Source organism: Salmo salar, chromosome 10 (genome assembly GCF_965601325.2).
Source record: "Salmo salar chromosome 10, fSalSal1, whole genome shotgun sequence".
In the NCBI taxonomy this organism is placed as follows: Eukaryota; Metazoa; Chordata; class Actinopteri; order Salmoniformes; family Salmonidae; genus Salmo; species Salmo salar.
In genome coordinates this window covers 118223580-118239091 of record NC_138300.1, presented here as the reverse complement: position 1 = coordinate 118239091, position 15512 = coordinate 118223580, and the positions used below count along the sequence as shown (strand labels likewise).

General features: G+C 45.2%; 1 protein-coding gene across 2 annotated transcripts in view; it reads right to left on the bottom strand.

Moving 5' to 3' along the window:
• LOC106561679 (cyclin-dependent kinase 17) overlaps nucleotides 1–15512 on the bottom strand; it is a 61718-nt gene that overhangs the window by 31646 nt on the left and 14560 nt on the right. The window contains exon 2 of one of the 2 annotated variants that reach the window (XM_045688487.2): nucleotides 74–228. The exons of the other annotated variant lie outside the window; for it this stretch is intronic. Within the exon in view, the coding sequence (XP_045544443.1) occupies nucleotides 74–206 (133 nt within the window). The 5' untranslated portion in view covers nucleotides 207–228. The remainder of the gene's footprint in view (nucleotides 1–73; nucleotides 229–15512) is intronic. 2 annotated transcript variants of the gene reach the window in all.

The window sequence follows — 15512 nt, the reverse complement described above, 5'->3', positions numbered from 1 at the left end:
AGGCTACATACAACCTTCTACATACAGCCCCCCCCCCCCCCCCCCCCACACACACACACGTGCAGACACACACCCTCACTGCTGTCCTTGATGCCGTTCTCCTCTATAGTCATCTGTTCAGACAATTCAGACAGAGACTCATCGATGGTCTGACTCCCTCTCAGAGTCTGGGACAGCCTCCTCCTAAACCTCTTCATCTTCTCCATGGAGCTCTCTGGCAGGGGAGGTCTGGGGAGAGAAGAGAGGAGAGGACAGCCAGTAAGGTCTGGGGAGAGGAGGGGACAGTCAGTAAGGTCTGGGGAGAGAAGAGAGGAGGGGACAGCAAGTAAGGTCTGGGGAGAGAAGAGAGGAGGGGACAGCCAGTAAGGTCTGGGGAGAGAAGAGAGGAGGGGACAGCCAGTAAGGTCTGGGGAGAGGAGAGGACAGCCAGTAAGGTCTGGGGAGAGGAGAGGACAGCCAGTAAGGTCTGGGGAGAGGAGAGGACAGCCAGTAAGGTCTGGGGAGAGGAGAGGACAGCCAGTAAGGTCTGGGGAGAGGAGAGGACAGCCAGTAAGGTCTGGGGAGAGGAGAGGACAGCCAGTAAGGTCTGGGGAGAGGAGAGGACAGCCAGTAAGGTCTGGGGAGAGGAGAGGACAGCCAGTAAGGTCTGGGGAGAGGAGAGGACAGCCAGTAAGGTCTGGGGAGAGGAGAGGACAGCCAGTAAGGTCTGGGGAGAGGAGAGGACAGCCAGTAAGGTCTAGGGAGAGGAGAGGACAGCCAGTAAGGTCTGGGGAGAGGAGAGGACAGCCAGTAAGGTCTGGGGAGAGGAGGACAGCCAGTAAGGTCTGGGGAGAAGAGAGGACAGTCAGTAAGGTCTGGGGAGAAGAGAGGACAGCCAGTAAGGTCTGGGGAGAAGAGAGGACAGCCAGTAAGGTCTGGGGAGAGGAGAGGACAGTCAGTAAGGTCTGGGGAGAGGAGGGGACAGTCAGTAAGGTCTGGGGAGAAGAGAGGACAGCCAGTAAGGTCTGGGGAGAAGAGAGGACAGCCAGTAAGGTCTGGGGAGAGGAGGGGACAGTCAGTAAGGTCTGGGGAGAGGAGAGGACAGCCAGTAAGGTCTTGGGAGAGGAGGGGACAGTCAGTAAGGTCTGGGGAGAGGAGGACAGTAAGTAAGGTCTGGGGAGAGGAGAGGACTGGGGTCTGGGGAGGTCTGGGGAGAGAGTCATCTGAGAGAAATGGATACCCACACACTGTTACATGTACTCAGTTTATTTTATTGTGGAATATTATAGCAGAAAAGAGTAACAGATAGCTGAAGAAAAACTACTGAGATCACACCTTGAAATGAAGAGGCCCGATAGAGACTTATAATACCTATGGTTTTCAGTATGCTGTTCAAACAACTGGAGACGGACAGAAGGGTGGGTTCATAACAATTCAACTGTTTTTCCTTGTTAGCTAGCAGATAGATCCTTGTTAGCTAGCAGCTAGATCCTTGTTAGCTAGCAGATAGATCCTTGTTAGCTAGCAGATAGATCCTTGTTGGCTAAACTTGAAATATAAAGATTAGCTGACTAATCATTAGCACGTGGGCTTGAGATTGTTGATGAGCCCTGTGTTAATTTTCAACAAGAAGAGATAATTATTAGTGAATGTGCATTTTGCATGGTTCTAGTTACATTTGTAACAAAAAAGGGCATGTTCACAGACTTGAAAGCCAGATCAGTGATTATTGCACAAAAAAAGCAGGTTAGACTATTTTGATAAAATAATAAAATGATTAGTGGGTCTGATGGTTGTGGAAGGCTGGGTCTAATGGTTGATGAACTTATCCTCTGCAGCAGAGGTAACTCTGGGTCTTCGTTTCCTGTTGCAGTCCTCATGAGAGCCAGTTTCATCATAGCGCTTGATGGTTTTTGCGACTGCACTTGAAGAAACGTTCAAATTTCTTGACATTTTCCGTATTGACTGACCTTCATGTCTTAAAGTAATGATGGACTGTCGTTTCTCTTTGCTTATTTGAGCTGTTCTTGCCATAATATGGACTTGGTCTTTTACCAAATAGGACTATCTTCTGTATACCACCACTACCTTGTCACAACACAACTAATTGGCTCAAACACATTAAGGAAAGAAATTCCACAAATTCACTTTTAACAAGGCACACCTGGTAATTGAAATGCATTCCAGGTGACTACCTCATGAAGCTGGTTGAGAGAATGCCCAGAGTGTGCAAAGCTGTCATCAAGGCAAAGGGTGGCTACTTTGAAGTATCTCAAATATAAAATATATATTTAGATTTGTATAACACTTTTTTGGTTACAAAATTATTCCATGTGTTATTTCATAGGTTTTGATGTCTTCACTATTTCTCTACAATGTAGAAAATAGTACAAATAAAGAAAAACCCTTGAATGAGTAAGTGTCCAAACTTTTGACTGGTAATGTATATCATGAATCAGCCATAAGTTAGGCCATATCGCCCAGCCCTAGCAAGACGCAACATGTTCTGGAAACTTCCCTAATAAAATCAACCCTGCTTCAAAGAGTTCACAAGGAATACAAGCATCAAACACACCTCAAGCAATATACACCAATACCACATCCTTAGTACATGGGGTAATGAGAAAGAACACAAGCATCAAAACACACCTCAAGATCCTCAAGCTAAATATCCAAGTAATCCCACATTTGTTGTGAAATGTAGACATTGCATTGATTTATAGCTACTGACTGGAGCGAACACAAGAACCCATCAACACTAAAGGAAACAGGCTTAAGGTAGAGTTAGTAATAGACCCTAATTAATTTCCAACACTGGAAAAACATGACGTATTGGGAGAGATAATGATTCATGTCGCTATGGGACGGAATTAATCTAATGTGAAGAAGAACCAAGCTATTAACACGCATCATTTAGTTTTGAGTAATAGAACAGTAGCAGTAATTACATTGAGAAAAGTAGCAAACATGACGTATCGGGAGAGAGTCAGGGGATGGAAACTAATATGAACTGACTGGAGGGAACCAGAAACAACCTATCAACAGTCAGGGGGGAAAAAAAATACAGAATTTAGACATTATTAAAATAGGCCAATTAATTTCCCACACTAGAAAAACATTTTGTATTGGGCGAGATGGATGAAACTCATGGTCTGCGTCCCAAATGGAACCATATTCCCTAAAGGTGTGCAGCATGATGTAGGGGATAGTGTGCCATTTGAGTCCATGAACTGCTAGCAGATGGTAAAGCAGGGGATTTCTGAGAAAAAGGAGAACAGGACTAGTGTGGGCTACAGCCCCTTCACGTTGCATTCCATCCCCATTCAGTGTGAGGGAGAGATGGTGTGTGTGTGTGTGTGTGTGTGTGTGTGTGTGTGTGTGTGTGTGTGTGTGGACTCAGGAGTTATCACTGCCAAAGGAATAGCTCATAGACTTCTAATTTCTCACCGCGGGGGCTCCAGCGCAGCCTCAGTGCACACACTGTGTTCCATGGCGTAAAAATGAATGAATACATTTGACTGGAGTTATTGACGGCAGTGTCTGACCCATCCGGTCCTTGTTCCTGTAGCTTGGCTTGTGGTCTAGTCTGAAGCCCTGGAGCGCTGGATGTGATCCCAGTGTATCCCTGCTCCCATGAGTAAGTAGGCCGAGCAGAGGACTGAGCTCCAGATACACTGGGCTACGGCCAGAGAAGTAGTCCCATTCGGCACGGACTAATTAGAATTTGTTGCCATGGCAACACGCTGTGCCCCCCCCCCCAATGTCTAAATGCAAAGCCCCCAGCAGGAGACAAAAAATATATTCTGTTCTGTCTTCTTTCATCAAACACCCTACAGTACACACGCATTTCACCACGGCTAACCATGATTTCCCTACATGGACAAACTCAGCTTTCCAGCAGCTATATGCAAAATTTTATTTTCCACATCAGTTTGCCTGGTATGGAGGACAGTGAGGATTGGAGGGGGTAGGGAAAAGAGTAAGAGAAGCAGGGGGAAGGGGGAGGATAGAGAGAGAGAGGATGTGAGGAGAGAGAGAGGTTGTGAGGAGAAAGTAGAAGTAGGCTGAGGAGAAGCTGCTCAATAAAAGGAGTCAGCATGCATCAGTTCGGCTGGCGGCTAGTCGAAGTTGGCTAAGTGAACTGAACGAGTGTGCTCGCATACTCCCTTAACCTCTCTTGGGTAGGGGGCAGTATTTTCACGGCCGGATGAAAAACGTACCCAAATTAAACGGCCTACTACTCGGGCCCAGGAACTAGAATATGCATATTATTAGTAGATTGGATAGAAAACACTCTGAAGTTTCTAAAACTGTTTGAATGATGTCTGTGAGTATAACAGAACTCATATGGCAGGCAAAAACCTGAGAAAAATCCTACCAGGAAGTGGGAAATGTGATGCTGGTAGTCTATTCAAGTCTTTGTCTATCTAACACACAGTGACTTAGGGTTCATTTTGCACTTCCTAAGGCTTCCACTAGATGTCAACAGTCTTTAGAACCTTGTTTCAGGCTTTTGCAGTGAACAGAGAGCGAACAAGAAAGCCGGCGAGTTGGTGACTCAGGGAAGGACATGAGTTTTGTGGCGCGGTAGCTGTGTTCCAAAACGTTTTTCAAGACATTGGAATCGTCCGGTTGGAATATTATTGAAGTGTTATGTTAAAAAGGCCCTAAAGATTGATGCTATACAACGTTTGACATGTTTCAACGAACGTAAATATAACTTTTTTTTGACTTTTCGTCGTGACATTTTGGCCGCGCTTCCTACATTTGGAGTAGCTTACTGAACGCGCAAACAACAAGGAGATATTTGGACATAAATTATGGACTTTATTGAACAAAACAACATTTATTGTGGACCTGGGATTCCTGGAAGTGCCTTCTGATGAAGATCAAAGGTAAGTGAATATTTCTAATGCTATTTATGATTTTAGATGACTCCAAAATGGCGGGTATCTGTATTGCTTGATGTCTTTTTCTGAGCGCAGTACTCAGATTATTGCAAAGTGTGCTTTCCCCGTGAAGCTTTTTTGAAATCTGTCACAACGGTTGCATTACGGAGATGTTCATCTATAATTCTTTGAATAACAGTTTAATATTTTATCAATGTTTATGATGAGTATTTTTGTAAATTGTTGTGCTGATTCACCGGCAGTATTGGAGGCAAAATATTTTCTGAACATCACGCGCCAATGTAAAATGCTGTTTTTGGATATAAATATGAACTTTATCGAAACAAAACATACATGTATTGTCTAACATTGAGTCCAAGGAGTGTCATCTGATGAAGATCGTCATAGGTTAGTGCTTAATTTTAGCTGGTTTTTGTGACCCCTGTCCTTGCTAGGAAAATGGCTGTGTGGTTTTTCTTGTGTTGGAACTGTCCTAACATAATCTAACTTTATGCTTTCGCCGTAAAGCCTTTTTGAAATCGGACAATGTGGTTACATTAAGGAGACGTGTATCTTTAAAATGGTGTAAAATAGTCGTTTGTTTGAGAACTTTGAATTATGCAATTTTGTGGTTTTGAATTTGGCGCTCTGATTTTTCACTGGCTGTTGAATAGTGTGAACCGTGGGTGGGACCTCCCCAAGAGAGGTTAAAAGACCTTCGCTTGAAAAACGAGAAAACATTTCTCGCATGGAATGGCCTTCATTTCTCAGAACAACAATAGACTGACAAGTTTCAGAAGAAAGTCCTTTGTTTCTGGCCATTTTGAGCCTGTAATCAAACCCACAAACGCTGATGCTCCAGATACTCAACTAGTCTAAAAGAAGGACAGTTGTATTGCTTCTTTGATCAGAACAACAGTTTTCAGCTGCTAACATAATTGCAAAGGGTTTTCTAATGATCAATTAGCCTTTTAAAATTCTAAACTTGGATTAGCTAACACAACGTGCCATTGGAACACAGGAGTGATGTTTGCTGATAATGGGCCTATGTAGATATTCCATTAAAATAAAAATCTGCCGTTTTCAGCTATAATAGTTATTTACAACATTAACAATGTCTACACTGTATTTCTGATCAATTTGATGTTTTTTTTTTTTAAATGGACAAAAAAAAAGTGTTTCTTTCAAAGACATTTCCAAGTGACCACAAACCTTTGAACGGTAGTGCGTGTACACACACACACAATTACTGTGCAAAAGTTTTAGGCAAGTGTGAAGAAATGCTGTAAAGTAAGAATCCTTTAAAAAAAAATAGACATGTTAATAGATTATATTTATCAATTAACAAAATGCAGAGTGAACAGAAGAAAAAACTACATCAAATTAATATTTGGTGTGACCACCTTTTGCCTTCAAAACAGCATCAATTCTTGTAGGTACACTTGCAAAGTCAGGGATTTTTGTCGGCATATAGTCAGGTGTTAATGATTAAACAATTATACCAAACATGTGCTAATGATCATCAATTCAATATGTAGGTTGAAACACAATCATTAACTGAACCAGAAACAGCTGTGTAGGAGGAATACAACTGGGTGAGGAACAGCCAAACTCAGCTAACCAGTCAAGGTGAGGTTGCTGAAGACAGTTTACTGTCAAAAGTCATACACCATGGCAAGACTGAACACAGCAACAAGACTCGAGGTAGTTATACTCTATCAGCAAGGTCTCTCCCAGGCTGAAATTTCAAGGCAGACAGGGGTTTAGAGATGTGCTGTCCAAGCTCTTTTGAAGAAGCACAAAGAAACCGACAACGTTGAGGACCGTAGACGCAGTGGTCAGCCAAGGAAACTAACTGCAGGAGATAAAAGACATCATGCTTACTTCCCTTCACAATCGGAAGATGTCCAGCAGTGTCATCAGCTCAGAATTGGCAGAAAACAGTGGGACCCTGGTAATACCCATCTACTGTCCGAAGAAGTCTGGTCAGAAGTGGCCTTCATGGAAGACTTGCGGCCAAAAAGCCATACCTCCGACGTGGAAACAAGACCAAGCGACTCAACTATGCACGAAAACACAAAAACTGGGGTGCAGAAAAATGGCAGCAGGTGCTCTGGACTGATGAGTCAAAATGTTATCTTTGGCTGTAGCAGAAGGCAATTAGTTTGCCGAAAGGCTGGAGAACAGTACACAAATGAGTGACTGCAGGCAACAGTGAAGCATGGTGGAGGTTCCTTGCAAGTTTGGGGCTGCATTTCTGCTAATGGAATTGGGGATTTGGTCAGAATTAATGGTCTCCTCAATGCTGAGAAGTACAGGCAGATACTTATCCATCATGCAATACCATCAGGGAGGCATCTGATTGGCCCCAAATTTATTTTGTAGCGTGACAACGACCCCAAACATACAGCGAAAGTCAAAAAGAACTATCTTCAGCGTAAAGAAGAACAAGGAGTCCTGGAAGTTATGGTATAGCCCCCACAGAGCCCTGATCTCAACATCATTGAGTCTGTCTGGGATTACATGGAGAGAGAAGCACCTGAGGCTGCTTAAATCCACAGAAGAACTGTGGTTAGTTCTCCAAGATGTCTGGTCCAACCTACGTGCTGAGTTCCCTAGAGTGCAAGTGTACCTAGAAGAATTGATGCTGTTTGAGGCAAAAGGGTAGTCACACCAAATATTGAATTGATGTAGATTTCTTGTGTTCACTCACTTTGCATTTTGTTAATTGATAAATATAAACATGTCTATTTTCGAAAGCATTCTTATTTTACAGCATTTATTCACACCTGCCTAATATGTTTACACAGTACTAATATACACATACATACATATATTTACATTTAAGTCATTTAGCAGACGCTCTTATCCAGAGCGACTTACAAATTATAAAAATATATATATATATATATATACATACATATACACACACACACACACACACACACACACACACACACACACACATACATATATACACACACACACACACACATACATACATATAGTGCTCCTTTGCACCCCAGTATCTCTACTTGCACAGTCATCTGCACATCTATCACTCCAATGTTTAATTGCTAAATTTTAATTACTTTGCCACTGCAGCATATTTATTGCCTTACCTCCCTAATCTTACCTCATTTGCACACACTGTATATAGATTTTTCTACTGTGTTAATGACTGTACGCTTCTTTATTCCATGTGTAACTCTGTTGTTTGTGTCATACTGCTTTGCTTTATCTTCGCCAGGTTGCAGTTGTAAATGAGAACTTGTTCTCAACTGGCCTACCTGGTTAAATAAAGGTGAAATAAAAACATTTCTAAAAAAAAGTGGTACCTTCCCCGCAGGCTCATTCTGACATGACCATCCAGCATGACAATGCCACCAGCCATACTGCTCGTTCTGTGCGTGATTTCCTGCAAGACAGGACTGTCAGTGTTCTGACATGGCCAGCGAAGAGCCCGGATCTCAATCCCATTGAGCACGTCTGGGACCTGTTGGATCGGAGGGTGGGGGCTTGGGCCATTCCCCCCAGAAATGTCTGGGAACTTGCATGTGCCTTGGTGGAAGAGTGGGGTAACATCTCACAGCAAGAACTGGCAAATCTGGTGCAGTCCATGAGGAGGAGATGCACTACAGAACTTAACCTCTCTGGGCTAGGTGGGACGCTTGCGTCCCACCTACTCAACAGCCAGTGTAATCCCGTGGCGCGATATTCAAATACCTAAAAAAATGCTAAAACTTCAATTTTTCAAACATATGACTATTTTACACCATTTTAAAGACAAGACTCTCGTTAATCTAACCACACTGTCCGATTTCAAAAAGGCTTTACAACGAAAGCAAAACATTAGATTATGTCAGCAGAGTACCCAGCCAGAAATAATCAGACACCCATTTTTCAAGCTAGCATATAATGTCACATAAACCCAAACCACAGCTAAATGCAGCACTAACCTTTGATGATCTTCATCAGATGACAACCCTAGGACATTATGTTATACAATACATGCATGTTTTGTTCAATCAAGTTCATATTTATATCAAAAAACAGCTTTTTACATTAGCATGTGACTAGCATGTGACTAGCATTCCCACGAACACTGCCGGTGAATTTACTAAATTACTCACGATAAACGTTCACAAAAAACATAACAATTATTTTAAGAATTATAGATACAGAACTCCTCTATGCACTTGCTATGTCCGATTTTAAAATAGCTTTTCGGTGAAAGCACATTTTGCAATATTCTCAGTAGATAGCCCGGCATCACAGGGCTAGCTATTTAGACACCCAGCAAGTTTAGCACTAACCAAAGTCAGATTTACTATAAGAAAAATGTTATTACCTTTGCTGTTCTTCGTCAGAATGCACTCCCAGGACTTCTACTTCAATAACAAATGTTGGTTTGGTCCCAAATAATCCATTGTTATATCCAAATAGCGGCGTTTTGTTCGTGCGTTCAAGACACTATCCGAATGGTAAAGAAGGGTGACGAGCACGGCGCATTTCGTGACAAAACATTTCTAAATATTCCATTACCGTACTTCGAAGCATGTCAACTGCTGTTTAAAATCAATTTTTATGCCATTTTTCTCGTAAAAAAGCGATAATATTCCGACCGGGAGTGGTGGTTTTCGTTCAAAGAGAGGGAAAATAAAAACATCTCGTGCCCTCGTGCACGAGCCCCAGTCTAATGGTCCTCTGACAGGCCACTATCCAAATGCACTAATGTGTTTCAGCCTGGGGCTGCCTCGATATCATTCAGCTTTTTCCCGGGTTCTGAGAGCCTATGGGAGCCATAGGAAGTGTCACGTTACAGCAAAGATCCTCAGTCTTCAATAAAAAGAGCCAAGATGAACAACAACTTGTCAGACAGGCCACTTCCTGTTCAGAATCTTCTCAGGTTTTTGCCTGCCATATGAGTTCTGTTATACTCACAGACACCATTCAAACAGTTTTAGAAACTTTAGGGTGTTTTCTATCCAAAGCCAATAATTATATGCATATTCTAGTTACTGGGCAGGAGTAGTAACCAGATTAAATTGGGTACGTTTTTAGGAGGGCAACAACCCAGCAGCAGGACCGCTACCTCCGCCTTTGTGCAAGGAGGAGCAGGAGGAACACTGCCAGAGCCCTGCAAAATGACCTCCAGCAGGCCACAAATGGGCATGTGTCTGCTCAAACGGTCAGAAACAGACTCCATGAGGGTGGTATGAGGGCCCGACGTCCACAGGTGGGGGTTGTGCTTACAGCCCAACACCGTGCAGGACGTTTGGCATTTGCCAGAGAACACCAAGATTGGCAAATTTGCCACTGGCGCCCTGTGCTCTTCACAGATGAAAGCAGGTTCACACTGAGCACATGTGACAGACGTGACAGAGTCTGGAGACGCCGTGGAGAACGTTCTGCTGCCTGCAACATCCTCCAGCATGACCGGTTTGGTCAGTCATGCTGTGGGGTGGCATTTCTTTGGGGGGCCGCACAGCCCTCCATGTGCTCGCCAGAGGTAGCCTGACTGCCATTAGGTACCGAGATGAGATCCTCAGACCCCTTGTGAGAACATATGCTGGTGCGGTTGGCCCTGGGTTCCTGCTAATGCAAGACCTCATGTGGCTGGAGTGTGTCAGCAGTTCCTGCAAGAGGAAGGCATTGATGCTATGGACTGGCCCGCCCGTTCCCCAGACCTGAATGCAATTGAGCACATCCGGGACATCATGTCTCGCTCCATCCACCAACGCCATGTTGCACCACAGACTGTATATATATATATATACACACATACACACATACACACATACATACATACATACATACATACACACAAGTCAGAAGTTTACATACACCTTAGCCAAATACATTTAAACTTAGTTCTTCACACTTCCTGACAATTAATCCTAGTAAAAATTCCCTGTCTTAGGTCAGTTAGGATCACCACTTCATTTTAAGAATGTGAAATGTTAGAATAATAGTAGAGAGAATTATTTATTTCAGCTATTATTTCTTTCATCACATACCCTCAATTAGCAATTGGTAGCGTTGACGTTTAACTTGGGTCAAATGTTTCAGGTAGCCTTCCACAAGCATCCCACAATAAGTTGAATTTTGGCCCATTCCTCCTGACAGAGCTGGTGTAACTGAGTCAGGTTTGTAGGCCTCCTTGCTCGCACACGCTTTTTCAGTTCTGCCCACAAATTTTCTATGGGATTGAGGTCAGGGCTTTGTGATGGCCACTCCAATACCATGACTTTGTTGTCCTTAAGGCATTTTGCCACAACTTTGGAAGTATGCTTGGGGTCATTGACCAATTTGAAGACCCATTGCGACCAAGCTTTAACTTTGTGACTTGATGTCTTGAGATGTTGCTTCAATATATCCACATAATTTTCCTCCCTCATGATGCCATCTATTTTGTTAAGTGCACCAGTCTGTCCTGCAGCAAAGCACCCCCACAACATGATGTTGCCACCCCCGTGCTTCACGGTAGGGATGGTGTTCTTCAGCTTGCAAGCCTCCCCCCTTTCCTCCAAACATAATGATGGTCATTATGGCCAAACAGTTCTATTTTTGTTTCATCAGACCAGAAGAGATTTCTCCAAAATGTACGATCTTTGTCCTCATGTGCAGTTGCAAACCGTAGTCTGGCTTTTTTAATGGCGGTTTTGGAGCAGTGGCTTCTTCCTCGCTGAGCGGCCTTTCAGGTTATGTCGATATAGGACTTGTTTTACTGTGGATATAGATACTTTTGTACCCGTTTCCTCCAGCATCTTCACAAGGCCCTTTGCTGTTGTTCTGGGATTGATTTGCACTTTTCGCACCAAAGTACGTTCATCTCTAGGAGACAGAAGGCGTCTCCTTCCTGAGCGGTATGACGGCTGCGTGGTCCCATGGTGTTTATACTTGCGTACTATTGTTTGTACAGATGAACGTGGTACCTTCAGGCGTTTGGAAATTGCTCCCAAGGATGAAGCAGACTTGGAGGTCTACAGTTTTTTTCTGAGGTCTTGGCTGATTTCTTTTGATTTTCCCATGGGTTTTCCCAGATAACACTGCTACTCCTACTGCTCTCTCCTCGTCTGCCCACGTGTTCTCGCATACCCCTAGAGCATCGAGCCAGCGGGGTGGTGGCACTGGAATCCTCATCTCTCTCAAGTGGACATTCTCTCTTTCTCCCCTGACCCATCTGTCTATCTCCTCATTTGAATTCCATGCTGTCAAAGTTACCAGCCCTTTCAAGCTTAACATCCTTATCATTTATCGCCCTCCAGGTTCCCTTGGAGAGTTCATCAATGAGCTTGACGCCTTGATAAGTTCCTTTCCTGAGGATGGCTCACCTCTCACAGTTCTGGGTGACTTTAACCTCCCCACGTCTACCTTTGACTTATTCCTCTCTGCCTCCTTCTTTCCACTCCTCTCCTCTTTTGACCTCACCCTCTCACCTTCCCCCCCTACTCACAAGGCAGGCAATACGCTTGACCTCATCTTTACTAGATGCTGTTCTTCCACTAATCTCATTGCAACTCCCCTCCAAGTCTCCGACCACTACCTTGTATCCTTTTCCCTCTCGCTCTCATCCAACACTTCTCACTCTGCCCCTACTCGGATGGTATTGCGCCGTCCCAACCTTCGCTCTCTCTCTCTCCCGCTACTCTCTCCTCTTCCATCCTATCATCTCTTCCCTCTGCTCAAACCTTCTCCAACCTATCTCCTGACTCTGCCTCCTCAACCCTCCTCTCCTCCCTCTCTGCATCCTTTGATCTCCTCTGTCCCCTATCCTCCAGGCCGGCTCGGTCCTCCCCTCCTGCTCCGTGGCTCGACGGCTCACTGCGAGCTCACAGAACAGGGCTCCGGGCAGCCGAGCGGAAATGGAGGAAAACTCGCCTCCCTGCGGACCTGGCATCCTTTCACTCCCTCCTCTCTACATTTTCCTCTTCTGTCTCTGCTGCTAAAGCCACTTTCTACCACTCTAAATTCCAAGCATCTGCCTCTAACCCTAGGAAGCTCTTTGCTACCTTCTCCTCCCTCCTGAATCCTCCTCCCCCTCCCCCCCCCCTCCTCCCTCTCTGCGGATGACTTCGTCAACCATTTTGAAAAGAAGGTTGACGACATCCGATCCTCGTTTGCTACGTCAAACGACACTGCTGGTCCTGCTCACACTGCCCTACCCTGTGCTTTGACCTCTTTCTCCCCTCTCTCTCCAGATGAAATCTCGCGTCTTGTGACGGCCGGCCGCCCAACAACCTGCCCACTTGACCCTATCCCTTCCTCTCTTCTCCAGACCATTTCCGGAGACCTTCTCCCCTACCTCACCTCGCTCATCAACTCATCCTTGACCGCTGGCTACGTCCCTTCCGTCTTCAAGAGAGCGAGAGTTGCACCCCTTCTGAAAAAACCTACACTCGATCCCTCCGATGTCAACAACTACAGACCAGTATCCCTTCTTTCTTTTCTCTCCAAAACTCTTGAACGTGCCGTCCTTGGCCAGCTCTCTTGCTATCTCTCTCAGAATGACCTTCTTGATCCTAATCAGTCAGGTTTCAAGACTGGGCATTCAACTGAGACTGCTCTTCTCTGTGTCACGGAGGCTCTCCACACTGCTAAAGCCAACTCTCTCTCATCTGCTCTCATCCTTCTAGACCTATCTGCTGCCTTTGATACTGTGAACCATCAGATCCTCCTCTCCACCCTCTCCGAGCTGGGCATCTCCGGCGCGGCCCACGCTTGGATTGCGTCCTACCTGACAGGTCGCTCCTACCAGGTGGCGTGGCGAGAATCTGTCTCCGCACCACGTGCTCTCACCACTGGTGTCCCCCAGGGCTCTGTTCTAGGCCCTCTCCTATTCTCGCTATACACCAAGTCACTTGGCTCTGTCATATCCTCACATGGTCTCTCCTATCATTGCTATGCAGACGACACACAATTAATCTTCTCCTTTCCCCCTTCTGACAACCAGGTGGCGAATCGCATCTCTGCTTGTCTGGCAGACATATCAGTGTGGATGACGGCTCACCACCTCAAGCTGAACCTCGGCAAGACGGAGCTGCTCTTCCTCCCGGGGAAGGACTGCCCGTTCCATGATCTCGCCATCATGGTTGACAACTCCCTTGTGTCCTCCTCCCAGAGTGCTAAGAGCCTCGGCGTGACCCTGGACAACACCCTGTCGTTCTCCACTAACATCAAGGCGGTGACCCGATCCTGTAGGTTCATGCTCTACAACATGCGCAGAGTACGACCCTGCCTCACACAGGAAGCGACGCAGGTCCTAATCCAGGCACTTGTCATCTCCCGTCTGGATTACTGCAACTCGCTGTTGGCTGGGCTCCCTGCCTGTGCCATTAAACCCCTACAACTCATCCAGAACGCCGCAGCCCGTCTGGTGTTCAACCTTCCCAAGTTCTCTCACGTCACCCCGCTCCTCCGCTCTCTCCACTGGCTTCCAGTTGAAGCTCGCATCCGCTACAAGACCATGGTGCTTGCCTACGAGGCTGTGAGGGGAACGGCACCTCCGTACCTTCAGGCTCTGATCAGGCCCTACACCCAAACAAGGGCACTGCGTTCATCCACCTCTGGCCTGCTCGCCTCCCTACCTCTGAGGAAGCACAGCTCCCGCTCAGCCCAGTCAAAACTGTTCGCTGCTCTGGCACCCCAATGGTGGAACAAGCTCCCTCACGACGCCAGGACAGCGGAGTCAATCACCACCTTCCGGAGACACCTGAAACCCCACCTCTTTAAGGAATACCTGGGATAGGATAAAGTAATCCTTCTAACCCCCCCCCCCCCCCCTTAAAAGATTTAGATGCACTATTGTAAAGTGGTTGTTCCACTGGATATTATAAGGTGAATGCACCAATTTGTAAGTCGCTCTGGATAAGAGCATCTGCTAAATGACTTAAATGTAAATGTAAATGTCAAGCTAAGAGATACATCCACAGGTATACATTGATGTATATTGAAATACATCCACAGGTACACCTCCAATTGACTCAAATTATGTCAATTAGCCTATCAGAAGCTTTTAAAGCCATGGCATAATTTTCTGGAATTTTCCAAGCTGTTTAAAGGCACAGTCAAATTAGTGTATGTAAACTTCTGACCCACTGGAATTGTGATACTGTAAACAATTGTTGGAAAAATGACTTGTGTCATGCACAAAGTAGATGTCCTAACCGACTTGCCAAAACTATAGTTTGTTAACATGAAATTTGTGGAGTGGTTGAAAAACGAGTTTTAATGACGCCAAGCTAAGTGTATGTAAACTTCTGACTTCATACATACACCCACTCAAGGGTTTTTCTTTATTTTTACTATTTTCTACATTGTAGAATAATAGTAACGACATCCAAACTATGAAATAACACATATGAAATCATCTAGTAACCAAGAAAGTCTAGGCCTTATGACAGCTCTAGTCTCCATATAGGATAGTACACAACTTAACCACCAGCACTGTCCTTTCACTACTGTAGCACTGGGCATCCTGTAACTGTTAATGCATGGGAGAAGAGGGGAGTAGCGGTGAGAGTACGGTTGAGGGCACACAGGCCCTGGCAGGGGGAAACAAGGTGGTCGCCACCATAAGCACGTTGTCATGTGACCAAGCGACTGCCACAGGGCCAACCGGCGACCGGGAAGCAGGGCCAC